The sequence below is a fragment of the Sciurus vulgaris genome (genome assembly GCF_902686455.1).
Source record: "Sciurus vulgaris genome assembly, chromosome: 2".
Taxonomy (NCBI): Eukaryota; Metazoa; Chordata; class Mammalia; order Rodentia; family Sciuridae; genus Sciurus; species Sciurus vulgaris.
Window position 1 is genome coordinate 43,452,363 of NC_136462.1, and position 19,971 is coordinate 43,472,333.

The 19,971-nt window shown below is 39.9% G+C and overlaps 1 protein-coding gene across 2 annotated transcripts in view; it reads left to right on the plus strand.

The window, feature by feature from the left end:
* The window catches only part of RTN1 (reticulon 1), a 279,751-nt gene that overhangs the window by 257,186 nt on the left and 2,594 nt on the right, over positions 1-19,971 (plus strand). For both annotated transcript variants that reach the window (XM_079125816.1, XM_079125817.1), the window contains 5 exons: positions 10,142-10,349; positions 13,195-13,333; positions 14,785-14,854; positions 15,348-15,394; positions 15,478-15,536. In XM_079125816.1, the coding sequence (XP_078981942.1) occupies positions 10,142-10,349; positions 13,195-13,333; positions 14,785-14,854; positions 15,348-15,394; positions 15,478-15,536 (523 nt within the window). The remainder of the gene's footprint in view (positions 1-10,141; positions 10,350-13,194; positions 13,334-14,784; positions 14,855-15,347; positions 15,395-15,477; positions 15,537-19,971) is intronic.

Here is a 19,971-nt window from a genome sequence, read left to right on the forward strand (position 1 = left end):
TTGTGATAAGTAGCAAACAAAGTAGTAAAAGGTGACACCCTCGGCTTTGAATCCAGAGTGTGCCCACACAACACAAGCCACCTGGGTGACTAATGCTGCATTACAGAAAATGAGCTATCTCCTCTGAGATAGTTTCACATAGGTTCTTTTTTATTATTATTTTGAAGAAAACAAACTTCAGCAGCGAGGCAGGGATTTGCCCAGTTTCCACTATGGTTGTTGTCGTCATCACATCATCGTCCTAAATTCTCCACCAATGTTAGCTGTGTGTCAGTTGCTGTCCTAAGCTCCTGTAGCATGCCTTCTCTTCCCTTAGGCTTCATGATATCCCTCTCCTGTACAGAGGAGGAAATGGAAGGTGTTAAGGTTGAGAGGTTCAGTGACTTACCCCAGGACATAACTGGGTCCTGAACAGGGCACTCTGATCCTAAAGTCTCTAGTTTTTTCTATACAAATGATGCTGTGCCAGGGAGCAAAATCTCATCAGAATCATCCATCCATATGATTCCATCTGTGCTCTAAAGATCTTTTCTTCCAGATTTCCCTGTGCTAACAGATTCACCTGGCAGGATGCTTAGGAATGGAAGCTGCTACCCGTCGTATGCAGGGCTAAGGGTGGGCCTGGGCTCCCAGTGGACTGTGTGGCCTCGAGGGGCAGCCACAGCTGCTCTAGCCGTAAGTTCCTGTGGAGGATGAAACTTTTCCCGGAGAGGACCACCTGAATGCAGTCAGTACTGTACAAAATAAAATCTTGTAGAAACTCAGTGCTGGCTTATGGTGCCTTATGGGAACACTTTAGGGCAATCTGTTCTAAAAGGGGCTCATTTGAAACATTAAAGAGCCAAGCAGCCCAGAACACATGGCGGGCATGATTGTTTGAGGTACAGTTTTCAGAATATCTAAACTTTATTTCTGAAAATAGTCAAATATGTCTCACAACCAAATTTCCCATCTTTCTAACTTGATCTCTAAATTGTGTGCATATGTGGCCCCATATATTATTTACAGATTTCACCTTTCCAGTTTTTATGAAAGTATATTCAGCCATTCGAAGAAAGTTGGCTGCTTTGCAATTAAGCTCATAATTTGAAAGCTAAGAATTTGACATTAGTGAGTCTTGAAAAACCATCTTCTGCCTAGGTGATAGCTATAAAAATTGCTTCAAAGGCTTGATAATTATATTTTAAATGAATATATTTCAAATAAGAAAATTGTTAGTTTTAAAACTTAGAAGTATACATTTCCAATTTCCTAAAATATGTTTGACATATATCTTTAAGTTAAATCTGAGAAACATTGTCTTGTTTTGTGAAATAGAACTCTTCCTTACTGCCTATGTTGCCAAAGGGGAGGGGGAAAATTCCAACATACTTATCAGTTCTTTGTCAAAACTAGTGTTAATTTTGAACAAATGAAAAGAACAAATATGACATATTTTACCCTTTATCATAATTGTGAATTCATCACAATTCAATCCATTTCATAGTGGACAGGATTCAGATGTGGTCACAGTTTATCTCCTTTCAAGAGACTGTTCACCAAATTTCTGATGAGCAAACCTCAACTCTAGTAGTAACCAACACTGGAAAGAACATAACATTTTAATGAAATGGGACAGAGGTATGGTGAGAGATAATTACTTTTCTTATATCTATAGTTCAAGAAATATTTTTACCATTTTGACCTTAAGTCAAAAAGTTAAATATATTCTTTGAAAAAAAAAAAAAAAAAAAAAAAAAAAAACTGCTTACCTTCATGGTTCTTTTCTCTTCCACTACTATGATAGATTTTAAGAATGTGTGACACACACTTAATCACTTGTGGTTAATTATGATGTTGACCAGAAGACCAAATATACAGCTTGATCTGGTCAGAAAACCTGAAGAAAGGAAAGGTACATTAAGACATTCTTTCTTTTAGCCTCATCTACCTCATTTACAAAGCCTGTTTTTTCCTCTGTGTGGCCATTTCTTACTTTGATCTCAGTTTGCCCTGGGAAGACCCCTGTAAATGAGCCCCCTAGCTTTACTAGAGCTTTAGAAAAAACTGGTCAACCGTCTGAAATACATGGCTCTGCCCATTTCACTTCCTGAAAGGGAGTCAGACCCTCCATCCTGGCAACTCTGGACCTAGGTCAACATCACAGCAGGGAGACAATGCGAATGCCACTGTCTAGTGATGAGAACCAGCAAACAGGAATCATATTCACTGTCACACAAATAAGGCCTGCGTAAACATCACGCGAGTCTTGCCTTTGGTCCAATCTGAGGAACAGCCATTGGGGAATAGTACACTGGCTTTTGTCTCTCATGGGACAAAAGTACTAGAGATTGCTGTTAGCTGTGCTTTGACAATCAAATTCTTCATTTCCCTTAGTTCCACCAAAGCTCATTTAGAGTAGTGGGTTGAAAGCTATGTTCTTTTACTGTGTATGGGATACACCAACCTTTATGTGTCTTCTCTTTTGAAACATCCACAGAGTTACTGAAGCATCTAGAAACAGTGTTGGCATTTTTTCTCTCCACGGTCATATTGGCTGTATTTGGGAGATCTGAGGGAAGGGCTAGGAAAATGGAATCCATGCAACTATCTTACCAGTAGAAGTCCCTGCCAGCAGCTTCTCCTCTGAGTTTAGTGCACCTAGATTATCCTTTAAAATTTCAGTAGTTGTGTAAGAGTCTTGATAAATGAAATTCATAGATTACTTGACTAGAAGATGTCACCTTTGAAGGTCTCTGTGTATGTTTCAAGAATTGTATTACGTTTACTTCCATTATATTTCTCTTTTCATGTAAAATAAGGAAGATTAAAGTAGGGAAAGTTACTTATGTTTCTCCTTGTTGACATGTTGCGGTAATATTTCATTTGCCTCATGAAGGTCATTCAGAGAAACTGGCCTTCCATTCCTGCTTCTATCACTGGGTCAGAGAGAAATGAGGTTTGTGAGTTTTCTCATTCTGCTCACAAGGTAGTCAGCTATTATAGTCAGATCATTAGAGGTTTGCTAAAAAGTAAATAAAAGTCAATAGCACATCATTTGTCAATGGTTCATTTGTTGGAATGCTGATATTTCTACAAGCAGGAATTTCTTACAGTTCTTACTTTGCCTTTTTAAAAGTAACCTTTTTTAAATGACAAGTTAACTTGTCATTTTCTCCACCTTTTCTGGGCCAAGATGTAATATAAATATACATTTTTAAACGTAGTGCCATAATGCAGACTATTGTGCACAATTTATTGCCATTTTATATTATCTACTTACAGCACATTTTTTCTTGTAAATAATTTATGAACAGCTGCAACACTGTCTTTCCAGTTCTTACATTTTTAATAAACTTTATGAATACTGCAGCCACTATTGGATCATGTAATTGAATATGTCTAAAATAGTTTCTCAAACCAAAAACTTCAGACTGTACTAAAGGGCTTTCTAGAAATTTGACATAGGAGTTAATTTCCATTTCACTATTAATTCTAACCTTGGATGGCTTCTCTTTTCTGTTGTTGAATAGATTCTGAAAAGTGAGGAAATTACTGGTTTTGGTATTTGATATTGGGACTCTTCAAATCTGTCAGTTCACCCTTAACTGCATTTGTTCTGAGATTGTCCCTTGTGGGCTCTAGTATGTGCTCCCATCTGTGGTTGGGGACTAAAATGACATTACCAAACACAGTTGATTTGTTAAGTTCATAGGACTCACTGATGTCTCATTTTTGGCAAAGGAGCTTTGAATTTGTTTTAATTGTCAAAGTAATATACAGTAATACACCTGTCCTAGTGAATGTGCTTAGTGATTGTGTGCTTAGATGTTTAAATTCTCACCTGACTTTTCTATGTTAGGAGGATATTTTTAAAAAGAAAAGATAACCTATCTATATTTCGTGGTACTCAGAGACCACTTGGGAGTAATTTGTTGCAGTTACAGAATTACTTGCATTTTTCTTGAGTTCTAAGGAAACTTTATTCAATTATCTACTCTCCTATATCAGGTAGTGTCTTAGTCCATTTTCTGTTGCCAATATCACAACAGACTGGGTAAGTTTTAAAGAAAAGAGGTTTATTTGGGCACATGGTTCTAGAGATCCAAGGTTGAGAACCTGCATCTGGTGATGACCTTTTTGCTGGCCAAGTCCCAGAGGCAGAGTAGGGCATCCCATGGCGAGAGATAGGGAACACACACGTGTGTCTGTGTGTCCTGGTCTCTCCCTCTCTTCTTCTAAAGGCACCCGTGTTCAATCATGGGCGCCTCACCCTGATGACCTTATCTAATTCTAATCCCCTCCCAAAGGTCCCCCATTCTACAACACCATGGTCAGATTGTTTCCACCTTTTTAATACTTTATGATGAACACTGAAATTCAAAGTAAATTTTATAGGAGACAGACCATATTCAAACCATAGCAGGTACAATAAAGCTTCCTACACAAATTTACATCATTCTAAGCAAAAATAAAATGTGAAAAACCAGCATTTACACAGCAGATTCAGAGGACAGAAATTCTCATCTCCGATCACAACTTCATCACCTCCTACTCTTCTCACTCCATCATCAGAGCTTCAGGCCATTTGCCTGCCACCTGATCACACATAGCTACTGCCACTCTGCCAGCCCATCAGTCCCCAATTGTCCTGTCATTCCTAGCCTGATTCCAGGACTTTGTGTCAATCCTGTCCGAGTGCATTTCAGTCTTCTCTGACCCTGTACCTGTGTCAATTCATCGGCCTGGGTCAGCCCCACCACTCATGAGAGAGCTCCCAGCATCTAACCTGTAGATGCGTCCACTAGAAATCCTTGATTTTAACCACACCCTCTCTGCTTTTGTGCAGTCCTTCTACTTATTTCTTTTGGAATCTTTATTATATCTCTTTATAGCAGAATTGTCCAATGGAAATATAATGTGAGACACATATATAACTTTAAGCTTTCTAATAGCCACGCAAAAAAATTAAGTAGGCAAAATTGACATTGATGATATATTTTGTTTAATCCAACATATTCAGAAGTATTAGCCTTTCAACATATAATTAATGAGATATTTTCCATCCTCTTTTGTACTAAGTCTGAAACCCCAGTATGTAGTTAACATTTACAGACCATCTCCTTTGGGACCAGACACAGTCAAGTGCTCAGTAGCCACAGGTGGCTTGCCCCTATTGTACTGGTCAGCACAGACCTTGCCCTTGTGATGCCATACCCCTAACCTCTTCAGTCTCAGGAAGGCCTTGTGACTCATTCTCCAGGGAGAATTTGAGTTAATTTATCCGAAGCCACTTTAAGTCACTTCCTGTCCACCTCAACACAATGTAGCCAGACCCATCACTTCCCCATCCCTTCTTTCTTCTGCCTTCTTTGAAGAGAGCTGTGACTAATTCCATCCTTTCCTGCCTTCTGAGAATCAAATATCTTCTTTTTCCAGAACCTTCATCCCTTCCTTTGCACCAACATTCCCAGGTTTTGCTCAAACTTAATGGTTACTTGTTGCTGCTGCTCCACCAGACTGCCATCTTTTTTATTACTGTGAACTTCTGCCACTTATCCCACCCCTTACAGCGGGGTCCCCATCCCCACTCCTCCTAACACTGCTCTCTGTCCATTCTAAATCCAGTGTTCCTTGCTGATAACTCTTTTCTTTGGGAAGTTTCTTCTTCCTGACTGCTGTGACCTACTTCCTGTGGTTGCCCTTTCTAACACTCAGGATTTTCTATGGTTTCATCCTAAATTTGTGTCCCTTAGCCTTCCCTTGGAGATTTCCTCCACACTCATGGCTGCAATCACTTCTACCCCAAATACACCCAAATGGAAACATTCCACCCCATTTACCAAATCTTATTCCTATATTTCCAGTTGCCTATTATACAAATTTGTCTGAATTTCAATGGATTTGTGGCATTAAGGACCAATCTTAACTCTGGGCTACTGTGACAAAGCCTAAAAAAAAATCATTTAAGTTTCAAGCTTTTTAAAAATCAGTATGGTGTGTAATTATCAGCCTTAACGCATTTGTAATTGTGATCTCATCTCTGCCCCAGGCTGTGTCAAAATGCCTGGCTCCATGTCACCATGTCAGAATCTGGTTTAAAAACAAGTGTCATCTTTTTCCCAAACCAGTTCACCCTCAAATTTCCTCTTTTTGTCAGTGATGCTAATCTCTCAATCACCAGGCTTTGAAATGAGGCTTTCATCCTTAATTAGCTCTTCCTCCTTTCTCCCCCAGCTCATTAGTCACCATTCTTGTCAACTAATACTTCATAATATTTCCTTTTACCCACCCCATCTCCTTAACAAATTGTTCCCCACATTTACAAACCATCCCACGCCCTCTTGCCTCATCAATTTCAGCACACCCCTTCTGAATTCAACTTTTGCCACCATTAACAAGACATATTGGCATCAAGTCTAGCTTTCTTTAGATGAGTGTTCGATCATGCCAGTTTTGACCTTAAGTTCCTTCAAACAGGAACATAACTCTAAGATTGCTTGAGTCCTACACTTCCTAGATAATGGATGAGCAAGAGCTATGGGTAAGGACTTCTTTTCACTTAAAGAATTTCCCTTTAAATAGCTAGTTCTGAAAGCAGTTTTAAATGTAACCAAGTTACCCAAATTTAATTTTGCATAACTTTGGAGGACATTTAACACACAATAGGAAGAGGTATCAGATTTAGAAGTTGGTTGAGCTTCTTGTATTACCTAGTCAGAATACAAGTTTCTTAACTTTTAACTTTTCTGGCCTGTTAGATTAGCAGTCTAATGGAGTTTATCGTGGAGTTTAAATGAGGTAATATATGCAAATGTTTTGAACATTTCAGAGTTCATGTAAATAGAAAAGCTGTCATAGAGTACCCATTGTTTTAAGGTAATTTTTCTGCTAAGCTCCTAAGTAAAAGGCTCCTGGAACTTCACCGGTTGTTTGGAAGACCTGCTGGGAGATGACTGTTCACCAAACCAATGTGATTTGGCTAACCAATCTGCCCACAGACTCTTCCACAGACTCTGGGAGAGCCCAGACTGGGTGCCCACCTTTCTCAGCTCTTTGAACAGATGGCTGGAGAGATAGAAGGCTTTCTGGAAGTTATGCCATTGTTGGCAGGTGTTAGGTAATTCATTCAGTAGGAATTAGCTTGAAAATAGCAAATTCTGTGTCCTCTTTGTCTGGAAACTATTTGCAAGATTTCCTGTGCCCCTAGGTGTGTCACAGGTGGGTAAGCCACCTCCCCCAGTACTAAGTACCCACTTCAGCAAAAATCATGCTGCCTTTTCATGCATTTGCTTCCAAATGTGCCTGCCATCTGAGTCTGTGGGCTCGTAAAACAGATTACAATTTATTTCTTATTTATTTGCATGTATTTCTTTGCTTTTTGCAATTTATTTGTTTTTCATGTCCCTACCCCTACCCCTGGCATAAAGCTGGGCACTTAGTTCTTGATCAGTGAATACTGGCTCAGTAAGTAAATGTGTCGGAAGTCACACTTCAGTGATACCTCTAAACCGTGGTGTTTCATCCTCTTGTTATTCTATTCCCCTTTGCCGCTCCTCCTCCCCAGAGTCCTTTAGCCCCGCTGGTCTGGACCTAGGCCTAGACCCACTTTCACCCCTGCCTCTGGACCTACTCAACCCCAGGAGGAGCCAGGCTTCTATGGAGCTCCCTCCTTCTTCCCTTCTATCATTTCTCCTCAGGATCCAGGGGTTTGCCGCAGGCGGTATCTTCCAAAGATCCTCTCATCTGCCTGAAAATGATTATGTTTTGATGTTCTGTCCTCATAAACTCTTTTAAAAGCAGAATTATCTGGAGAACTCATTTGAATTGTGTTGTTGACAAGCAAACCTTTAATATTGTCCTATCCCTGCATATTTTGCATTAAATAGAGACATCATGATGACAGCCACTTTGAGGATAGAAAAAGGGTTATTCAAAGGAATGAATTTCTAATAGTCAGTGTGACTGGTAATTGGGGCAGGGAGGAGAGAGAGGTTTTAGAGAAGCAATGCTTCTCCTTGGCCTCTGGAAACCTACTTGTAGGCCTGGCCTTCCTTAAAAGAGAAATTATATACATCCCAGTTTTGACCTTCATACTCTCCTCTCCTTCATACTTTTCAGAAGTGCTACAGGGGTAAGGAAGCCATGTTTTTGCCCAACAAATGACTGCCTACTGGAATCTTTATGTTAATGTCTTTGGTAGAATACAGTGGTGGTGGATGCAGAATAAATTCTCTTCCCAGCTTCAGACTGCCAGAGGTGTTCTCAGCCTATTATGAACACCCTCTCATTTCTCAATCCCTGATTCGCACCAAGCCAGCCAGAGGCAAGCCTGCTGTGAGAAAGGGGTTCCTATGTCACCTCTTTAGCCTTGGATTGTCACTAGGGTATGTGACAACAAGACAGATTGAACAACCTTAAAGCAAAAATAGAAAATCCAAAACTTTTTGAGTGTTAATGCAACTGCACAGGTGGAAAATTCCACACCATAAAACTGTTTCATGCACAGAATATTAAAAATATTCTCTCAAGTTATCTTCAAGATTATGTGTATAAGGGGTATATAAAACATAAATGAATTTCATGTTTAGATTTGGATCACATCCCCAATATATCATAATGTATATGTAACTATTTCCAAATCCAGAAAACATCTGAAATACTTCTAGTCCCAGGCATTTTGTACAAGGAATCCGCACCCCGTTTGGCTCTTTCAGCTTATTGCACACTCAGGAATGATGGGACAGGTGTGTCCACCACACCCCCTGCTCTCTTCAACATGGTTACCTGTGTTTTGCTTTGAGCAAATGAATGAGCAAATGATTGAAATCAAAATCTAAACCAGGTGTTCCCAGGTACGGTGCACAGAAAGCTGACAGTCTAAGCCACTACAACTTATATCTGTCTATCATATGGGAAATTTGTTTCTTATTTTCTCATCCTGAGAATTGATATGACATTCTATAAAGACCATTTGCTACTTGCCTAATAAGATAATGAACTTGCAGAGATTCTTCAGTAAGGCTGAAACTGAAATATTCAAAATATTTCTATTTTGTATCACATTGGAAATGCTGTGGCTTTATTTATTTATTTATTTATTGCAGTACTGGGGATGGAACTCAGGGCCTTGTGCTTGCGAGGCAAGCACTCTACCAGCTGAGCTATCTCCCCAGGCCTCATTTATTTATTTTTGGCACCAGGAATTGAACCCAGGGGCACATTACTACTAAGTCCCATCCCCAGCCCTTTTTTTTTTTCTTCTTTTTTATTTGGAGACAGCATCCTGCTACGTTATTAGGGCCTCGCTAAGTAGCTGAGGCTGACTTTGAACTAGCAATCTTCCTGCCTCAGCCTCCTGAGTTGCTGGAATTACAGGCATGTGCCACCACACCTGGTTAGCTTTATTCTTTTGAACTTAGCTTTTTGTTTATACATTAAAAAAGGATGATAACAATGGTAGATATGAAATAGATTTTAAAAAGCTTGCATTCCTGATTTTTCAAATTATATTATGTAAGCAAATAAATCATATGCAAAAGCTCAATCCAAATATCAGCTCCAGGGTTTGTCAAGCCACTAACCCCTCAGTTTTGCCTGTGTTTAGGGGGTAGGTCATACCTTTATCCAAATGCATATGGTATTGCCAAGGTCTCACAAGACCTCCCTGCATGTTCTAAAAAACCACTTGTCCCAAATCTCTTTTCATGATTGCTTCTCTTTCTCCTTAGCATGGACCTTTCATATGAATGATATACATATCTACAGACCCTCATTGAGACACAAAATTGTCTGCAGAGCATCAAGATATGCACATAATCAATGACATCCCCAGGATGTCAAGTACTTCACAGAATCCTCTATTTGAAAGCCACATAATTCCAGTCCCTGGATAGATGCTGTAGCCCACTGGAATACACCATAGAGATATGGTCACTGGAGTCTTCTCTGTGAATCTGTGAACTATCCCCAGCAATGGAAAAGAGTTTTCAAACTGAAATGGAGTGTCAGTAAACGCCCTTTGGTGCAGCCATCTGTCCACTAGCAATCCAAATGCCCAGTGGGAACCTGCTGAACCGGCAGCTGGGTGGACGGAGCCAGCCGCTCACTTCTGGGACTGCTAGAGTTCAGTGGTGTGTGTGTTTGTGTCCCCTCCCCACAGCTATCGACCTGCTGTACTGGCGGGACATCAAGCAGACGGGGATTGTGTTTGGGAGCTTCCTGCTGCTGCTCTTCTCCCTGACCCAGTTCAGCGTGGTGAGCGTTGTGGCCTACCTGGCCCTGGCCGCTCTCTCAGCCACCATCAGTTTCCGCATCTACAAGTCTGTCTTACAAGCTGTGCAGAAAACCGACGAGGGCCACCCTTTCAAGTGAGTGCCCCCAGCTGACCAGTCGCCTGACCTCCCCGGGCTCCTCTCCTGCCTCCACTCCAACCCAGGGGTGCACTGGGACTTGTTTCTCTGAGACCAACAGACCTCCTAATATCCTGGCTTTAATAGCTAACATTTTGGGTGGGTTTCTGAAACCAACTTCATTATCCTTATTCTGATACTTATTGCTGTGTTGAGTTTTTGTACTTTAATTACTAATAGTAATCATAATCCATTATATGTGTATAATGATTTATCACTTAAAAAGTACTCCATCAGTTACTAATCCTCCCAACTCTGTAAGGAAGGCAGGGCAGGCATTATAATCCTTATGTTACAGGTGGAAAAACTGAAGTTCCAAGAAGCAAAATGAAACTCCCAGGGGCTATGGTGTTTGATTTTTATTTCCATGCTCTCTCTGGAAATTTAAGACCAAAGGGCCAACCATCTGAGAGGTACAATGTTCACGAACAGTCTTATCATGTGCCCTCCTCTGAATTTTTATACTGGGGAAGTCTGATTAGAATGAGTTTTGAAGGGTTAGAGTTAGGGTTAGGGAGGGGGGCAAGTATGGAGGAAGGAACTACTGTATAGAGGGTAAAGAGGGGTGGGAGGGGTGGGGGGAAGGGAAAAAATAACAGAATGAATCAAACAACATTGCTCTATGTAAATTTATGATTACACAAATGGTATGCCTTTACGCCATGTACAAACAGAGAAACAACATGTATCCCATTTGTTTACAATAAAAAAAAAAAAAAAGAATGAGTTTTGAAAAGTAGGGAACTTTTTAAAAGGGAGGCAATCTATTAAGAAAGAGGACACATGCAGTGTGGCACAGGGCAGCGTTAGCTGGCCAGCAGCCCCCACCCAGCTCCGCCACAGTCTATCCTCCAACTTATAAGCCAGGGCACTTACAGCATTGACCATTAGCACCTCCCCTCACCTGCCTACTGGCTGTCTTCACCTCTGCAACCAATCGAGGGACGGTTCTGAGTCCTGGATGAGATGTGTGGATGGCCCTGGGTATTTACTGATGCCACCTCTGTATCTGTCCTGGCTCTCCCCAAGACCTCAGTGGTACCAGGCTCTTAACAGGGAAAATGATGCCTGTTTACAGGTGCTTTGGACAAAAGGAGAAGGCTGCTCTCAGGCCTTCCTCCCCAGCCTCTGGGTCCTGACATGGTGTTAGACAGTGTTACTGTCTGGGCATTCCCACCCTAGGGATATGTTTGTCCTTCTAATGCTGAGTGAGTGGGTCTTCTGGGCTATCACCTGGCCACACAAGGAACATATGTGACACCTACGTGAGTGGCCCTCACTGGTGACCAGTCCACATCTTCATCCCTCTCCTGTCCCAGTCTCTCCCTTCATCCAACAGTCAGCATGTTCTACCATGCTGTTTCCACCCTGTTCTGGCCTCCAGGCTGTCGCATGAGGGACTTAGCTCTCATTTGACTTATCCCTTCTCATACCTGGTTATAGGAACAGGAGTCTAGCCACAGTTAGCTCAGCACTTCCTTCAGGGGACAAATTTAAAATATTAAGAATTCCTTTGACTGAGTCATTTTCATCATTAAAAGGAACATCTGACTCAGGGTATTTTGAATCAGAACACACTATCTAGACAGATCACTAGTTTTTTTTGTTGTTGTTGTTGTTTTTCCCCTTTCTTTCCTTTTCCTTTCTTTTTTTTTTCTAAAGGAAAGAAGAGCCATAGTATTCAATGTAAAGTCCCTGACTTAGTTCAGGCTGCTTTAACAAATGAGTATAAATCAGGTGGCTTAAACACATCCATTTATTTCTGACGGTTGTGGAGGCTGTGAAGTCCTAAACCAGATGGCCCACATGGTAGGGTTGCAGACTGCTATCTTCTGGTTGTGTCCTTACGAGGCAGAAAGAGGGTAAAAGAGCCCTCAGGGGTCCCTTTGATGAGGGCTTCTTCTTCTTAGCCTAATCACCTCCCAAAGACCCCACACCATAATGCCATCCATCACTGGAGGTGAGAATTCCAACATGTGAATTTTGAGGGGACACAGCATTTGGTCCTTAACACTCCTTACAACTTAGGCCAAATGTTGCTTTGACCTTTTCTTCTACACTCCCAGAGTTAAACAGGCTTTTAAGAACTCCAGGAATTTTCCTCTAGGCAGGCAAAGTGCCATCTTGAAACAGCAGAGGCAGGCAAGGGAGGGGCTGCGGGACCTGTGCCGGAAAGCATGGCCCAGCAGAGGAAGCTCAGGTTGGGTTTTTTAGATATTTTTATTTTATTTAAAAAATCACGTTTTTATATGTTTTACCAACCCACAAGTTAAATTTAACAAATTAAAGATCCCATTTCTAAAAATACCATTTACTAGAACCAATGAGCGTTTTAACATGATCCAGGTCTCTTGAGTTTCCAGTGCTCCCTAGACAAACCTGGAAATAAATTCCAGAATTTAAACATGAATTCTTAAGAGTTTTAATGAGGAACAATAATTGGCAGCTAAGTTTTTCAGGTAGTTCAATTATTTAAAGAAGACAATTCATCTCCACGCAGTCATGGGGAATTTAGCAAATGAGCTGCTTTGCATTGATTTTTTTTCTTTTCCTCCAGTTCCAGCCAGTTTCTCTGAACTATCAGCTCAGGCTGTAATGCTGCCATCAGTGGCTAGAAACAGTCACGATTCTCTCCCACCCCCATTCCTGTGTTCCCCACGCACAGGAAGCTTGAGTTAGGGTGCCCTGCAGCCACCGACATGACCCCTGGAGTTGGAGAGAGGGAACACTCACCTGGCACCGGGTCGTGGCGCCTGCGTGCCATCCCTCTGACAGCGTCTCTGATGCTGTGGTCTGTTGACAGGGCCTACCTGGAGCTTGAGATCACCCTGTCCCAGGAGCAGATTCAGAAGTACACGGACTGTCTGCAGCTCTATGTGAACAGCACACTGAAAGAGCTCCGGAGGCTCTTCCTGGTCCAGGACCTGGTGGATTCCTTAAAAGTATGTTTCCTTGGGTTCTTTGCTTTATGATCTTGTGGTTTTGTTTTTCCCTAAGAGTAAACTATTATAAACTGCCACATAATAGAGAAGATTATGCTAGTTATATTCTAGAGTCAGAAACTCTCCTGTTGTGGCACCGTGGGCTCCATTCCTTCATTTCACAGAAAACATCACTGTCTCCTAGAGGTTAAGATACTTAGCCAAGGTGGCCCAGTAGTCTGGCAAAGCTAGGATCAAAACCAGACCATACTACTAATTCTGTTCTTTTCATAGCACATCAGGATGTCTGTCCTTAAACCATTTTTGATTCCCCACCCAATTTTCTAAAATTAATTTTAAAACAAAAATCTAGTTTGGGAAATATGAAAACATACATACTTCTTTATTCAAAGAAACTCTGGAATCTACTAATGGTAAGACCTCTGAGTGTCCTGAGGCAGAGCCATCTGAAGGGCAGAAGTAGGCTCGGACCAATGTGAGTGAGGACCTGGGCCCCGGGCTTTACCTCTGGTGATAACTAATTATGATTCAGGAAGGCCATGAGCAGAGTGAGGGGCAGCCAGAACAAGGTCTCTAAGTTCTGTGTCCTCCATGTACACTCTGTACACACCCTGGCAGGGGTCTTGTACCACAGGTGGCCTGGTACTGCTCAAGGAATGGCAGAGGGGAAAGTGAGAGATGTGGTCGTGATCCTTGAGGTGATTCAGGGAATGGTGACTTACAGGAGTAACTAAAGACAGATACCAGGAGATTATAATGACCTGCCCTGGAGCTTCTAAGATAATGTTTCCTTTCACTATGTAAAAATAGGGACAGAGCAGGGGTCAGCTGTCCTTCTCTCTAAAGAACCAGAGAGTAAATATTTTGGGCTTTGCAGAGGACACTTTGTCTATCCAATTTTGTCACTGTGGCATAAAATCACAAAAGACAACACAGTAACACAGCAGTGAAAGATTGCGACTGCATACCAGTAAAACTCTACTGATGGACAGTGAAAATTAAATTTAATATCATTTCACATATCATTTTTCTCTTCTTTGATTTTGACCATTAAAAAATGTAGAAAACATTTTTAAATTATGGGCCCATATAGAAACAGGTCAAAAGTCATAGTTTATCAAGCCCTAGACTAGACTTCTTTGCCCAGATTCTGTCAAACCTTATGACAGTGTGATCCAACAGTTTCCAAGGGAGCTAATGACAACCCATCGGTGATTCCATGATGGACTTTAAACCTATTGCTATTTCATTTCCTGTTGAAATCATTCCATTGAAATTCAATTCCTATTGCCTATAACTGTAATCCACAAAATTCTAATCAGAAATCCTAATTAGGAAAAAAAATTGAAACACTAATTAGAAAAATCAATTATAATCTAAAAATTAACAATAGGAGGCTCGAGTCTGTCAGGAATGGCTTCAGGATCTCTGATCATCCTTTCATTCTTCAGTTTGCAGTCCTGATGTGGCTCCTGACTTATGTCGGCGCCCTCTTCAATGGCCTGACCCTGCTGCTCATGGGTAAGGATGGACAAGAGGGCTTTGTGTCTTCCTTCACACCCCCTGAGAACATGAGGCTTCCTAGGCTGTTAGCATTTAGCTTGTTCTGAGAAACTCCTAGGGACAAATGCCAGATATCCCTGAGTGCAGGGCATTTCCCTTACTATCACAGTTCAATTAAAGAATCTATTACATATTAGATATCATTAATGAATTTCTAATTCTGAAGGGTTTTGTTTTTCTTCAACCAAAATGGGTTATATTGGCTTCTAAATGTATCTGTTTATAGCAGCAGTTATGGCGAGACATGCATTTTCATCTTGGGAGGGCTCCCTCATTCTAAGAATAATGACATCCTTTCACTTTCCTTATAACTGCCCTGTCATCCTTCATCTAGAATACTGGTTATTCCAAATAATGTTGCAATATCACATAAGTATATAAAATGTGTCTATGAACTTATTATTATTGATAACTCTCAGAATTTTAACTCTGCATTTTTTTTTCATCCCAGCTGTGGTTTCAATGTTTACTCTACCTGTAGTGTATGTTAAGCACCAGGTAAGTTCTCTGTGGGGTCAGACATTCATGTTAAATTTTGACCTCATGGTCTTTGGATGTGCTCATTATTTCTCTCTTTGTAGGCACAGATTGACCAATATCTGGGACTTGTGAGGACTCACATAAATGCTGTCGTGGCCAAGTAAGTTGTCCAGCAAGATTCATAAAAAGGAGTCACTGTCTTAAGCAAGCCTTTGAATGGATTAGATAGGTGTAATAAAAAGATAGTAAAATAATAGGTTACTGTATGATTTTTTACTTATTCAAGTCATATATTCATTCCCTTCTCAATTATACTATTTCAGAAAATAACTATGAATTTCACAACTTGCATCTAACTGAAACCTCCAGGGATTTATCTTGAGTATCATAATGAATGAGTTTTAATAATGAATGAGGTAAATAAAGCACTAGCTGAGGGTTGGCCCATGTTCAAGAGCAAGATGGAAGAAGGAAGGAAGCCTGATTTAGAAAATTAATGGTTAAAATTAAATAGAAACACTTAAGTTAACGAATATTTTTGAACTTTTAAACAATGAATAGCACTAATTTTTAAACCATTAAAGTTCTCTTTTAAACTTTAAAATAGGTAAAATTTTGTTACCTATTTTAATTATACTACTTTAACTCTATAAGTGTGTTTAACTAACACCATTGCTTTTTAAACCAGAGTCTTGAACAGACCCTATTTTATGGGCTATCTAATGTATTGGGGAATAAAGATTTCAGTTTTACATATCTGCACCTAACATGATCTTAACTGAGTAGCTTTCCCTAATTCTTACATTAGTATATATAGGTTTGTTGCCATTTACAATGATAGTTTTTATGATGTCATTACTATTCAAGATTTTAATTGAAGGTTGAACTAATCTTCAGCTACAAATACATATCACCAAAGGATGGGTCTTAGTTAATATGGACTCCATCCAGTAATCAAATAACTATGTATTTGGACCCAGGTGATGATCAGATTTAGAGGGCAGCATTTTATAATCAAAATATTTAGGTAACAAAAACTTTACCTATTTTAAAGTTTAAAAGATAACTCTGATGGTTTAAAAATTAGTGCTATTCATTGTTTAAAAGATTGAAAATGTCAAGTGTTTCTATTTCAATTTAACCATTAATTTTCTGAATCAGGCTGCCTTCTTTAGGCAAAGAAGTATAAAAGCAAAATAAACAAATTGAAAGGCAACCACTTTAAAATTCCTCTCTATTCGGTTACATATCATCAACAATCCCTCCTGAAGTGTATACAGATTTTATCTTTACTATGTATCATTTACATTCTCCTCTTAAACTCTTAAGGAACTCAGGTTGTGTGGTGAATATGGATCCGTAACTGATCTTTGGCACATTTCAAAATGTCTGAAATTATCAGCTTGAACCCAGTGTGACCAACATCTAATAAAAATAAACCAATGAAGGACAAAAGTCATTATTTTATTTTAATAAATGGTAGCGTGGCATCATGTGAAAATTGGTGGTGCCCAAACCTGGAGAACCTGTTTGAAACACAAATTCCATATCAGACCCATAGAATGAGGATTTCTAGGGTTGGTGACCTGAAATTTACATTTCAGTGACTTTCCCAGGTAACTTTTTTGGCAGTTAGAACTATGGAAACTATAGTACAGAACACCAGAATAGGAGTTTGGATACAGGAAAATAGAAGTTCTAGACCTAAGTTGTACAATACTCAGTTTGGGGATCTTGAGAAAATCATATCTATTAATGGGGAGTAGGCAGTGCTGGTTGATTGGTTCTAAAAAAAGGAGTACCTATTTTGTTCTGGATACTTCATATAATAAACACAGAGGGTAAAAAGATGAATGAAATAAATCCATCTGTCAGCCTATTGGTGCAGACAAAAAGAAACAACTATAAGACAATTTAAGAAATACAGGTTGAGTTGCATAAAATACTAAAGTCAGAGCAATGAGGATACAATTGATCCTTCTTAAATGATCAATGGAAAGCCACTAAGGAAAGGTGGCATTTGGCCTGGGCACTGAAGAATGGGTGAACAGCAGCCCAGTGGATGATAGGGTAAAAGACTCTGCAAGAAGAAGAAATGAAACAAGCAAAAACAAAGAGCCTGAAAAATGTGGGTCATGTTCGGGAAGCAGTGAGTCAGACAGTATGTCCAAAGCTTACTGTGTGGAAAGATCAGTTAGAAGAAATGTAGGAAGAGAAGCTGAGACCAGGACCTGAATGCTCTGAGCAGTTTTGACCCTGACCCAATAGGAAATGGCTAGCTCGTGATGTTTCTAAGGAGATCGATGTAATCAGAATTGCCTTTTGTGAAGATCAGCCATGACAGTCTAGTGAGAGAAGAACTGGAGAGGAGAAAGACCAGAGGAGATGTGGCAATCAGCTAGGAGAAATCATAATTCCAACAAAACTGTTCAGGGCACAGACTATTAAAATGAAGGGAAAGCAAATGGCAGAGAAAATCCCGCACCACCACCCAGACCCCCACACAATGTAGTTGTTAAATTACACTTGGAAATCAGGACTATATGAAGGAACAGAGAGAGAACATGTTATCTATGAGGACTGATAGGACTTCTGTGATTGACCTTTATTCTGAGTCGTTTCTGAGCTTTCTGGTAGCTAGAACAAAAAGAGAAATTAGGTTAAGTAATCTGTTTTGTCTGGCACTAAAGTCTAAAAGAAATTTCTTGATGAACTCTTACCTCTCATGTCTCCTTGACCTCTAAAATTCTGATTTCATGTTAGAATAATTCTAACCGAAGAATTTATACCATTTTAGTCAGTTAAGAACTCGATGGTTCATCAGAGAGACTAGTTTAAGTCCATTTCTGGCATTTATGCAGTATGAGTTCATCATAAATGTTGTCTCTGTGAACCTGTTTCCTTATCGGTAAATTGGAAATATTAGTACTTACTTCATAGGGTTGTTGTCTATTAAATAAGTTAGCATCTGTAGAGTATTCTTACTTGGACATGGGAAACAAGAACTGTTACATATCCTTCTCTTCCACTTCCTCCTCCTCAACAGCCTGTTACTGTGTAGAGATCTAGGACAGTTCCAGACTGAGCCACGGAACCCTCATGCCACTCTTTCTCCATACTGAGTTACCCTGTCCAGGTCATTTAACCTTTCTTCATATCAGTTTTCCAGCTCTAAGATGGGGTGGGGGGGTGATATGTAGAAACACTATTAGAGTTTTGAAAAGGCCTCAAATTAGAAAAGGCAAAATAAAGATTGTAGAGGAAATTACATCTTTAAGCAAGAACATAAGAAATCTGCCAGAAGTGAATATAGCTGCCTATATCTAGGTGAATTCTAGTCTGGGGCAGTGAAAGTGCCTGCGATTTTATGTAGAAACCTTCTTGGTGATCTCTAATAAATCTCAGAGACTGAAAGACTTCCCTGAAACCTGAAATTGAACTGGAGCCGTTTCAATTTTCAAATGGGAAGGAAGCACAGATTCTAGAACTTACCTTTGGGTCAATTGAATGTCTAATTCCAAGAAAAATTCCAGAGTGAATTAGTAAAACTGTAGGTACTCAGAATAGAGTGTGTGTGTGTTCACTAACTGGAGAGATTCTATACTGTTCTGGCAGTGAGTATTCTCATTTCAGTGAGGTACTCAAGTCTTCCTGGCATTCTTGTGTAGAAAACCAGAGATAATAGCACAGTCAGTAGAAGACCCAAAAGGTGTTCCTTAATGCACCAGTTATCTGCCTGGGGCAAGGCATAGTAATGTGCTGCAGCACCCGGCCTCTAGCCCATCCCTTTCAACACCATTACTTCTCCTAGCCATGTGAAGATAAATCAAATATAATTTCCAAAGTTCTAGGTGGCACATATCCTGGAGCAAAAGCAGATTCAGAGAGGGCAAGATTCAAGATGACTCAAAGGACCTCTAGGAGGCTGAATTTGAATCAAGAAAATGAAATTAATAGGAAAAGTTTTATATTTAGATTTTTTTTAAGTCAACTTCAAAAAAGAATGGAGGAAGGGTGGATGAGATAAACTATAACAGTAGTGGGTATAAAAAAATACCTGAGATTTTTAATTTGATTAATTGGTCCCAGTCAAATGTGAGTCATGGTATGCTGAGGCATCTTTTTAAAAAATTTGTGCAAGTTTAGAAGTTACTAATATAAAGTCTAAGTCTAAATGAAAAAAAGGGCAGAGTTGCTATCTTCCATTTTGGTCCTTTCACATGTGTGTTCAGTTTATTTCAGGGTGGAGTGTTTTAAGAGATGCATTAATATTACTGAAGTAATGCCATACAGTAATTCCAGTACTGAGGTACTAGAAATCTGACAGTAATGACTAGTGAAGATCAAAATTCACTGAATGACCCTGGAAAAGAGATGACTTTAAAAATAACACAATGGCTGTCCCTCAAGTATTTGGAGGTCTAACACTGTGAAAGAAGTAGGCTTTCTCTTTTTCTCTTAAAAGCAGAAATTTCAGATGTTCTGAGATTCTAATAAAATATGAGATAAAACAGTTGTTCCACAATGTAAGCCTTTGCCCCATGGAGCAGTAAGTTCCTTGTCATTCATTCGAGTATCCATGTAGAAGTTAGGTG